This window comes from Lipotes vexillifer, unplaced genomic scaffold (genome assembly GCF_000442215.2).
Source record: "Lipotes vexillifer unplaced genomic scaffold, Lipotes_vexillifer_v1.1 scaffold469, whole genome shotgun sequence".
NCBI classification, from domain to species: domain Eukaryota; kingdom Metazoa; phylum Chordata; class Mammalia; order Artiodactyla; family Lipotidae; genus Lipotes; species Lipotes vexillifer.
In genome coordinates, this window is record NW_006788006.1 from 4,387,443 (window position 1) to 4,398,315 (window position 10,873).

General features: G+C 42.4%; 1 protein-coding gene across 1 annotated transcript; it reads left to right on the forward strand.

Annotated features, from left to right (window-relative positions):
• The first annotated feature begins 3,032 nt into the window (after window positions 1–3,032).
• LOC103085815 (zinc finger protein 883-like) lies at window positions 3,033–10,451 on the forward strand. Its single transcript, XM_007461118.1, has 7 exons — window positions 3,033–3,138; window positions 5,533–5,658; window positions 6,023–6,096; window positions 6,742–6,868; window positions 8,171–8,266; window positions 8,457–8,536; window positions 9,009–10,451. The coding sequence occupies exons 1-7, from the start codon at window positions 3,033–3,035 to the stop codon at window positions 10,449–10,451; spliced, it is 2,052 nt and encodes a 683-aa protein (XP_007461180.1).
• Window positions 10,452–10,873: the final 422 nt, after the last annotated feature.

Here is a 10,873-nt window from a genome sequence, read left to right on the forward strand (position 1 = left end):
ATTTATTTATTTTTAAAAATTTATTATTTACTTATTATTATTTTTTTGGCTGCATTGGGTCTTCGTGGCGGTGTGCGGGCTTCTCATTTGGTGGCTTCTCTTGTTGCAGAGTCGGGCTCTAAGTGCACAGGCTCAGTAGTCATGGCGCATGGGCTTAGTTGTTCTGCCACATGTGGAATCTTCCTGGACCAGGGCTTGAACCCGTGTCCCCTGCATTGGCAGGCGGACTCTTAACCACTGCGCCACCAGGGAAGTCCCCTATTCTTATCATTTAGTGTGTTCACACTGAAAAATTCCCCGGTTGAATGGTCAGTGGTCCACAAATACTTATTACATGCCTACAACGAGCCTGTTACTGTTTGCTCAGGCCCACGGGTACAATGGCAAACAAAATTTATAAGGGTTAGGTCCCCTGGAGTTTACAGCCCAACCACCAAGGCTACTTGTAAATGATAGCTGGTTTTGAGTTATTTTATTTTTTAAATTATTGTTTGGCCCTGCCCATGGCATGTGGGATCATAGTTCCCTGACCAGGGTTGGAATCCATGCCCCCTGCATTGGGAGCAGAGAGTGTTAACCATTGGACCACCAGAGAAATCCCTGAGTTATTTTAAATGAGAGCACGTCAATGGGGGACTCGGTCTAAGGGCTCATAAAGCCTCTTGGAAAAAAAAAAAAAGTTATTGAAGCCAAAATCCACAGTCTTAGAAATGACTAGGATACAGACAGGCAGTGGGCTAGGCTGTGATGGGGCCAGGAATGGGGAGAACATTTTAGCAGGAGGACTCTGCACATGTAAAATCCCTGAAGCAGCTAAAATCCCTGGATTGTACCAGGATGTGAGCAAGACACGACATGGCTGAAAAAAGAAGCAAGAGAGGAGGAAAGTGAACTAGATTGCAAGAGTCTCAGCCACATGACTTGTAATCTGGAAAGCAAGTTCAGGGTTTAATTTAATTTAATGCTGGTGGGAAGCCATTGTGACCCGGGGCATCAACAATTAGATTTGTGTTTAGCAGAGCTAGCTGCACCATGAGGATGCAGGGTGAGGATGGAGTACAGAGGACAAGCTTGACTGGTGGAGAAAAGATTAAGGGTTAGTAGTAGGATTTAGGAATGAGTGATGGTAATCTAGACTCTTGGTGGCTACAAAGTAGAACAAAGTGATGATTTGGGGGGATAGATAGAAGGTGGAATCCATACTCATTCATTTCTGCGCCCAGAATGCTGTACACTTTACGATGTGGCTAGTGATGTGCTAGTGACTGGGTATAGGGTTTTAATAAGAAAAGGCCATTCTCTTGGACATTACAATCTAGTGGAAGAGAAAATATAAGTAAGCAAAGAACTAAATATATAATTACAAATTCTGAAGGCTACATAGGGAGACTCAGACAATAAGATTGGCTTTATATTAAATATGGGGCTCACAATAAAGGTGATTCTGAGGAAATGACATTTAAATGGACAGAAAAATGACAAAGGAAAAATTATGCATGTGTGGCAGAGAATGGGGAAGAATTTAGTAGTTGAGATTTTCTCTGGAGAGAGCACCATTGAAATGATTGGAGTTGGGTGGAGGGAGGGTGTGGCTTGGATTAGTCTCTGTCAGTTTCTGCTGTGGGGTAGGGTGAAGTCTACAAAGGAATAGTTTTAGGTTTCAGGTGATTGCTGCCTTTGGGAGATGGGGGAGGAAGTGTGCCCATATTTTAAAATTTCAATGGCTGTTGTGGGCTGAGGGGAGAGGAGTCAAGGATTCTGTGGGTTTTAATTGAGTCCAGCCCACAGGAGGGGAGAAGCGTTTATCAAATAATTAATCTTCCGTTTTAATTAATTATAGCTGTGGGGTGGGGTAAATGATGTGATACCAGTGATGCCTCCTGCCTGCTCTGAATACCTAGAGCATTAGTACTCCTTACTGAGAGTGCAGATGCTTGAAGTGAAAACAGTTTTGGGGAAGAGGTAAGTTCAGTCTGATAAGCTTCATCCAAGGTGCCTACAAAATGTTTAGATGGCCATAGTTGAAAAGGCAGCAGGATACATGGGTCTTAAGCTCAGATTTGAGTTCTCAAACTGGAGATTTCGGTGTTCTGAGCATAGAGATGGAATTTATTTTTAATATTTATTTATTTATTTGGTTGCACCGGGTCTTAGTTGCGGCACGTGGGCTCCTTAGTTGTGGCAGACGAACTCTTAGTTGTGGCATGCATGTGGGATCTAGTTTCCTGACCAGGGAATCTAACCCGGGCCCTCTGCATTGGGAGTGGCGTCTTCCGCTGCACCGCCAGGGAAGTCCCGAGATGGAATTTAATTTCAAGGGAATGCATAGATGTGGAATACACAGAATAAGGTGAGAGATAAGGGGCACCACTGACTGAGCCTTGAGGACAGTCAACAGTGGGAGAGGGGCTGGCCAATGAGCCTGAAAGACAGTGGCCACAGAAATAAGATGCTGTAAGGAACGGCGAGGAGAGCTTAAACAAGCTTTATTTGGGAACGCTCCCGGGCGAGGCTCACTGGTCCGAGAGAAAGGGGCCAGAGAAGTCGCTCCTGGGGGCGGGCGTGAACAAAATTTACAGGGGTGGACGCAGGGGAGGCGCTTGCTGTGTGAAGCAGCCCCCTTTTTTGGTAATGTTTTGGACGTTGTGCCAATGTCGGGTGTCGGTTGCATCAGCCTCAGAGCCGTTGGTTCCGCCCCTCGGGGAGCGGTCGGTTGCATCAGCCTCAGAGCCGTTGGTTCGGCCCCTCGGGGAGCGGTTGGTTGCATCAGCCTCAGAGCCGTTGGTTCCGCCCCTCGGGGAGCGGAAGACCGGGGCCGAGTGGAAAGTCCCCGGCTGATGCCTCTCGTGGGTCCGGCTGCATTAACCTCGCTGGCAGGGGTTCCGTCTGACTCCCTGGGCCCTTCCCCGGACCTGCTGGCCTTACAGATGCCAACCAGGAGATTATGGTAACAAAAGCCCGGAACAGAGGCTGATTTATAGAAGAAAGTAGTGATAGAATTTTTCTGATGAACGAACTAAGTCAAAGACAGAATGGCGTTCACTGGATTAATCCTCTTAAATCCTTGGCAGTCTTGGCAGAGCAGTGTCAGTGAGGTGGTGGTGAGACAGAAACCAGTTTGGAGTGTAATTAAGGGAGGTGAGGAAATGGGGAGAATGAGAGGGTAGACCAGTCCTTCCAGAAGCTGGATGGAGAAAAGGAAGAGGGGCTGAGCAGTAACTGTAGGGCTGAGTGGGACCCAAAGGCATGAATTTGTTTCAAGATGGGAGATTTTTAATTTTTTTCAGATGAACAAGAACATTTATTTACAAAGAAGAGATACAAGGCAATATGTATTAGAAAACACAAGGCAATGTTTAGAAGATGTAAAAATATGCAATCACTTATCTTAAGGTAACTCTCAAACTTCAGAAAAATTACAAAGGAAAAAAAATTAGTAAGGGAAATACCTGCCTCCAAGCCCATGCACTTTCTCTTCATTTTTTTTTTTAACATTCCTTTTTTTATTTTTTAATCTTTTCCATTATGGTTTATCATAGGATATTGAATACAGTTCTCTGTGCTATACAGTAGAACTTTGTTGTAAGGTGGGACATCTTTGATTATGTTTCAGTGTTAGAAGTATGAGTACAGTGGAGTAGAAGTTGATGGTGATGGAAGAGAGCAAAGGAATAATTAATAAAGCAAGGAAGGGATTAGACCAGTGGTTCTTTTTTTTTTTTTTTTAAATAAATTTATTTATTTATTTTTGGCTGTGTTGGGTCTTCGTTTCTGTGCGAGGGCTTTCTCCAGTTGCGGCGAGTGAAGGCCACTCTTCATCACGGTGCGCGGGCCGCTCACTGTCACGGCCTCTCTGGTTGTGGAGCACAGGCTCCAGATGCGCAGGCTCAGTAGTTGTGACTCACGGGCTTAGTTGCTCCGCGGCATGTGGGATCTTCGCAGACCAGGGCTCAAAGCCATGTCCCCTGCATTGGCAGGCAGATTCTTAACCACTGCGCCACCAGGGAAGCCCAAACCAGTGGTTCTTAAAGGGGAAATTTTGCCCTCTAGGGGACATTTGGCAATACCCCTTTCACAACTAGAGGGGATACTACTGACATCTAGTGGATAGAGTCCAGGGATGCTACTAAGCATCCTACAATGGCAGGATGGTACCCCCATAACAAAGAATTATCCAGCTCAAAATGTGCCAAAGGTGGGAAACATGACATAGCAAAGTAGCAGATATTGACTTTAGATAAGAAGGCAGACATATCTTGTTTGCAAAGTAAAAGAAACCATGATGCTGTGGAACTGCTTTTGTACTAGTGGCAAGAAAATGAGGAATCCTTTCATTGTTAGAGTTTCTCTGCAAAGTAAGATGTAAGATCATTTGTTATTGAAGAGATAAGGTTGAGACCATATCAGATTCAAAATCTTGGAGGAATTGTGAAAAGGTCTTTGGATAACTAGGAGGTTAAATTGCCTGTTGGGCTTTTCCTTTAGTGTTGAAGCCCCATTTGGAGTATGTGGACTCAAATTTTTAGTGCTTCCTGTATAACTTATTGGATAGGAATTACCCAGGCAGGATAGACAGATGGTTGGAATTATCTAAGGCAGGTGTTATGATTCCTCAGAGAGGAATTTGAGGTTTTAGAAAATATATTATTGAAGTGATGGGCCATGACATTTCATATTTAGTGCCAAGGAAATGAGAATTATAAATAGCAATATGGGGCTTCCCTGGTGGCGCAGTGGTTGAGAATCTGCCTGCCGATGCAGGGGACACGGGTTCGTGCCCCAGTCCGGGAGGATCCCACATGCCGTGGAGCGGCTGGGCCCGTGAGCCGTGGCCGCTGAGCCTGTGCGTCCGGAGCCTGTGCTCCGCAACCGGAGAGGCCGCAGCAGTGAGAGGCCCGCGTACGGAAAAAAAAAAAAAAAAAGATAAATAGCAATATGGTGGAAGTATGGATGGCTTGGAAGCTTCTATGAGGTAGGAAAGCAGATACAATACAGGCAAAAAAGTGAACAAGATGGAAGTATACCTACTGTGTTCAGAAAGCGGGATGTCTGACTTTTTGCCTTCGTAGAGAGCAAGAGTCTCAGGTGATGATAAATTTAAGGTGTTTGAGATGTGGAAGGCATGGACGTTTGCTAGTTTATGCCCAAGAACATGGAATCATCTTGAATCAGAGCAGGGATGGCAGTTAAAATGAAGAATGGGAGTCAGGTGACAGTGACTTTAATGGGTCAGGTCTATATGTTGGTGCTAATTCAGGGGAGAAGCCAGTGAAGTGCCTCTGGAGATGGAATTTTTGATAAGTAGTGGGTAATGTGCTTTCATAATGTGGAGAATGTACATTAGGAATGGAGAAGGTCAAGAATACCCACTATATTGCTTTGAGGTTGTACGTGGCCTGCAAAACAATGACCCAGGATCACAGCTTGAATCTGAAAGGAACACATATTGGATGCATGGTGATATAACTGTCCTAAGTGCAAAGGAGAAACAGAAAGCTTGTGAATTCTCTTGTTAATATTTCTTTATTTCAGAGCCCTGCCTGGAGTGGATCATAGAAGCAATAAGAGGAGCATCCTTGTTCTCCTGGTTGCTGTCTGATCATATTTACTACTTACAGACTTGCAAAATGGCAGCCCCACCTCTGTCCGCTATATGTGGTGAGTTCCTAGGGTAGATTCACTTTACCAGGATTAAGTGGGCACAGAATAAGGGAGTTGAGTAGCCACAGGGGACTGGGAAGAAGGGGCTGAAATGAAAGGAGGTGGTTATGGAGCTCTACGAACACTTGGTGCCCCAGAATTTGCTCATGTCGGATTCAATGCCCTTTGGGATTTTAGAGGAAGGGCATATGTGCATGGTGGGGAGAGGGAAGAAAATTTTGGGGTGGCACCTCCTTATCCCATTCATTTGTTTTATAAAGCTTGGAAAGGTAACAACTCAACCTTTCTGACTTTCAACTTCCTTGCTAGGAAAGTTGAGACTATGTATGTGCCTAGAAACTCATGTCACCCTCTCCTCTAGCTCTGCCTATCCTAGACCCTTCCTGTGCCCATGAGAGGATCACAGAGATGGAAAACTTCCACTCTGGGTTACAAGTGAGTCATAATTTTTTTTCTTTCTCCTAAAATACATTCATGTCCCCTGGGGTGAATGCATCCCCTTCCAGTACTCTGGAACCTCCTAACCCATCCTGCATTTTGAAGCTTCTGATGGTGGTTAAGGGACTTCCAAAAAAAAATTCCTCTACTACCTTACTACTTACAGTTTTTTTTCAGGCATCTCTCCTGCTTAGTGCTGTTAGTAAAAGAAGTAAAAAGTAAAAGAAGGATATAAAACTGTCTTAGCCTCAAAAATGTATGGCCACTCTGTGGGAAATAATTTTTTCATTTAGGAAGTATTTCTCTCATTCTTGCAATGTGTTCAGGTCTCTGATTAACCCTGCAGATAGAAGAGAGTACGATTATGAAACCTTTCAGGCTAGGAGTGGAGAGATACATTTCATCATGTGTTAGAGAGGCCTTAAATTCTTGAGGCTGGTTGAAATTCCTTAAGGCTTGAGCATGAATAGAGAAGGAAAGATTCTGAGAACTGAATCCTGGGTTAAATGAAGAGCCCTCATCAGAATCTTGAATTTACTGTGAAACAGGTCTTTCATTTCCAGTGCTATTGTGCATGATCCTCTCCCCAGGAACATTGGTGGGGTTGGTGGCTGGTTGAGACAGAATGTGTTGTTATTTTAGAACTCAATAACCTTTGAGGATGTGGCTATGGACTTCACCCAGGAGGAGTGGGCATTGCTTAATTCATCTCAGAGAAAACTGTACAGAGATGTGATGCTAGAGAACTATAGAAACTTGGCTTCACTGGGTAAGACTAACAGAATCCCTTGATTTATTTACTGAATTTGAGCATGGATTTCTTGGGTGAGTAAGACCCAATCAACTTGTGATACAGACTATAGGAGTTTTTTTTGTAGGCTTTTACTTTTAAGAAAAATTGTCACATTGAGACATAATTCACATACCATAATTTACTCATTTGAAGTGTACAAAACAATGTTTTTTTTTTTTTCTAGTATATTCATATAGCTGTGCAAACGTCACCACTGTCTAATTCCATAACATTTTTGTTGCTCCACCTACAGGGTGTTTCATTCCTCCCTGCCTGCAGCCCCTGGCAACAACTAATCTACTTTCCTTTTCTACAGGTTTCCCTATTCAGCATTTCATATTAATGGAATCATACCAAATATGGTCTTTTGTGACTTACTTTTTCACTTAGCATAATGTTTTCAAGGTTCATCCTTGTTGTAGCATATGTCAGTACTTATATCCTATTCATTGCTGAATAATATTCTCTTGCATAGATATACAACATTTTGTTTATCCATTCATCAGTTGATGGACATTTGGCTTTTTGACACTTGCTGTTACGAATAATGCTGCTACAAACATTCACATACAAGTTTTTGTGTGGATATATGTTGTCCTTTATCTTGGGTATATGCCTAAGAGTAAAATTGCTGGGTCATTTGGTAACTATACTTAACATTTTGAGGAACTGCCAAACTGTTTTCCAAACTGGCTGTATCATTTTACATTCCCTTCAGCAATGTATGCAGGTTCCAAATTCTCCACATTCTTACCAACACTTATTTCCTGTCTTTTTTTTTTTTTTTTTTTTGCGGTACGTGGGCCTCTCACTGTTGTGGCCTCCCGTTGCGGAGTACAGGCTCTGGACACGCAGGCTCCGGACACGCAGGCTCCAGGCTTGGCAGCCATGGCTCACGGGCCCAGCCGCTCCACGGCATGTGGGATCTTCCTGGACCGGGGCACGAACCCGTGTCCCCTGCATTGGCAGGTGGACTCTCAACCACTGTGCCACCAGGGAAGCCCGGGATGGGAATATTCTTAAATTAAAATGTCACAGATCCTGTTCTCTTACCAAGGTTCAGTAATTTCTCTTGGAAAGACAATTTTCCATTTATGGAAAGTTGATCTCTGAAATGCTTTACTTTTGCTTTCTCTGTTAGAATTTTGTCATTTTGTTGCTTATAAAGTCACAACTGCCTATCTTCAGAACCTCAAAGAACAAGTTGTTGTCACAGTTTGATAGTAGTTTTTGTTGCATACTGCATGGTCCTCTCATATGTATCTTTCCCCATAATAGGACATCAACTCAGCAAGCCTCCTCTCATCACCCAGATGGAGCAGGAAGATGAAATGGAGATAGTAGAGAGAAGAACTCACCAAGACACCCGTTCAGGTGAGCACCAGGCATATATGAATGTCTTACCTACAAGATCTGTTCCCTGTGCTAAACATCCCACCATTTTATACTCTAGGAACTTGAGGTTATGTTTCCCATTTGTTTCAGATTGGGTTGGGGCATTACCTGCTTTTTGTCAGCATATTGTCACCATGTCTTTTCCAAAACTTTTTCCCACTTTGTTCAGATGAACTGATTCTCCTTAAAACCAAACAACAGCAGCAAAAACAAGGTATTTTGGAGAAATATACGCTCAATGGCAAGAAGGTAAGAGTCACATGGGATAATTTCTTGTCCTCACATTAGAAGTCCAGAATTCTATAAGATAGAAAAGGACTAGAGGGTAATATGAGTGATATCACACTCATTTCACCAATAGAAAGCAGAAGATTCTCTAGTATTCATTTGAAGGAAACTCATAACTTAGTTCCAAAAATGGTTACAGAGAATCCCCAAGGTAAATATTTGCATATTGGAATTGGTTGTTAAATGTTTAAAATACTCACTCTAAAGCAATTTTATCTTAAATCTGTTGAAGAGACTCCAGTGAAGCCATCTGGTAGAGCAATCAGCTTATTCAAGCTGATAAACTCAGTTAGAAACTGCATATTCACTAAGAAAATGTGAAACTCTCATGCTAATAAAGTGCTCATGAGATGTATCAGAATTTATGTCGGGGGAGATTCTCAGTCATGAACATGATAAATCCTGTGATTGTTACTCATATTTTAATCAATAGGAACAAACTCTTGGAGGCAATCCCATTCAATGCAGTGAAATTGTTGAAGCCTTGAGTGTGAAATTTAACATTACTCAGAATAAAATTTACCCTAGCAAGAAACCCCATCGATACCTTGACTCTGCAAAAGCCCTTAGAGATTCTTCACATCTTAAGCCATCTGAGGGAATTCTTCCTCGGGAAAAATCTTATGAATGTAAAAAGGACGAGAATGCCTTCCTCAGGAGTTCTAACTTAGCTGGGCACAAGAGACAACATACAGAAGAGACATCCCATGAATGCAGTGACTTGGGGAAAGTCATAAATTCAATCTCACACCTTAAGAAGGATGAAAAAACTCACTTTAGAGAGAAACCTTTTGAGTGTAATCAGTGTGGTAAAGTATTACAGAGCCATTCATCCATTAAGTTGCACATGAGAACCCACACTGGAGAAAAACCGTTTAAGTGTGATCAGTGTGGGAAAGCCTACAGCTCAAGCTCTTACCTTACACGTCACAAGAGAATTCATACTGGGGAGAAGCCCTATGAGTGCCACGACTGTGGAAAAACCTTCCGAGATAGCTCACTTCTCAGACAACATTCAGGGACTCACTCAGGAGAAAAACCCTACAAATGTGATCAGTGCACCAAAACCTTCAGTAGAAGCTATAGGCTTGCCATACACCAGATGACACATACTGGAGAGAAACCCTATACATGCAATGACTGTGGGAAAACCTTCAGTATTCTCCCATATTTTAAAAGACATAAGAGTATCCACACTGGAGAGAAATCCATTGAATGTAGCCATTGTGGTAAAGCCCTGAGTAGTAAGTCATCTCTTAAGGTACACCTGCGGATACATACTGGAGAGAAACCTTTCAAGTGTGATCAATGTGGGAAAGCTTTTAGGCTGAGCTCCAACCTTATCACGCACAAGAAAATTCATACTGGAGAGAAACCCTGTAAGTGCAATGACTGTGGGAGAGCTTTCAGGGATCGTTCATGTCTTAAAGAACATGTGAGAATTCACACTGGAGAAAAACCCTTTACATGTAATCAATGTGGAAAAGACTTCAGAGTGAAATCTTTCCTTATTTTGCACAAGAAAATTCACATGAAAATGAAACATGAATGTAAGGAATGTGGGAAAACCTTCCGTGGTCTCTTATCTTATAGGAGGCATATGAAAATCCATACCAGGGACAAGAAACCTTTTAAGTGCAGTGAGTGTGGAAAAGCTTTTACCAGGCATGTGTCCCTTACAGTACACATGAGAACTCACACTGGAGAGAAACCCTACGAGTGTAATCAATGTGGAAAGTCCTTTAGTGTAAAGTGTAATCTCAATGTGCACAAAAGAATACATACTAAAGAAAAACCCTATAAATGCAATGTCTGTGGGCAAGGTTTCAGTAAATCTTTACCCCTTCGGCATCATGAGAGAACTCATGCTCAATAAATCCCCTTTTAATGATATCCATGTAAAGTAGCTTTCAGTGAACTCTCAATCTTTAAGGCATACAAGCAAATGCTAAGTGAAAAGAACTGGTTGTGAAGAATGTGAGAAAGCCTCTAAGTAATGCATATATGGAAGAAACCTAAGTTATGCAAAGACTGTGAGAAATCCTTTATTCATTCATTATCCCTTAGAAGATATGTGATAACGCTGAAGGGAATATGTTTTAATATCTTTAAGACTTGTTACTTGAGAAAAATAAACACCTAATGTTTTAAGCCACCATATTTTCCATGTGTTTGTTCCTTTGTTTTGTGTGTGTGGTGGTGGTAGGGAGGTTTTTTTTCTTTTTTCACTCCTAATTGACTAGTCACTAATCAACAGAGTCCACAGATGGTCAGTTTTTAAAAATAAAGTTTTGTATA

Excerpts from the sequence above, each read along its gene's own strand:
- LOC103085815 (XM_007461118.1), top strand. The coding sequence starts at position 3,033 with ATGGCGTTCACTGGATTAATCCTCTTAAATCCTTGGCAGTCTTGGCAG. Across the intron at positions 8,267-8,456 it reads TCACCAAGACACCCGTTCAG|ATGAACTGATTCTCCTTAAA; the intron begins GTGAGCACCAGG and ends CACTTTGTTCAG. Across the intron at positions 8,537-9,008 it reads ATACGCTCAATGGCAAGAAG|GAACAAACTCTTGGAGGCAA; the intron begins GTAAGAGTCACA and ends TTTAATCAATAG.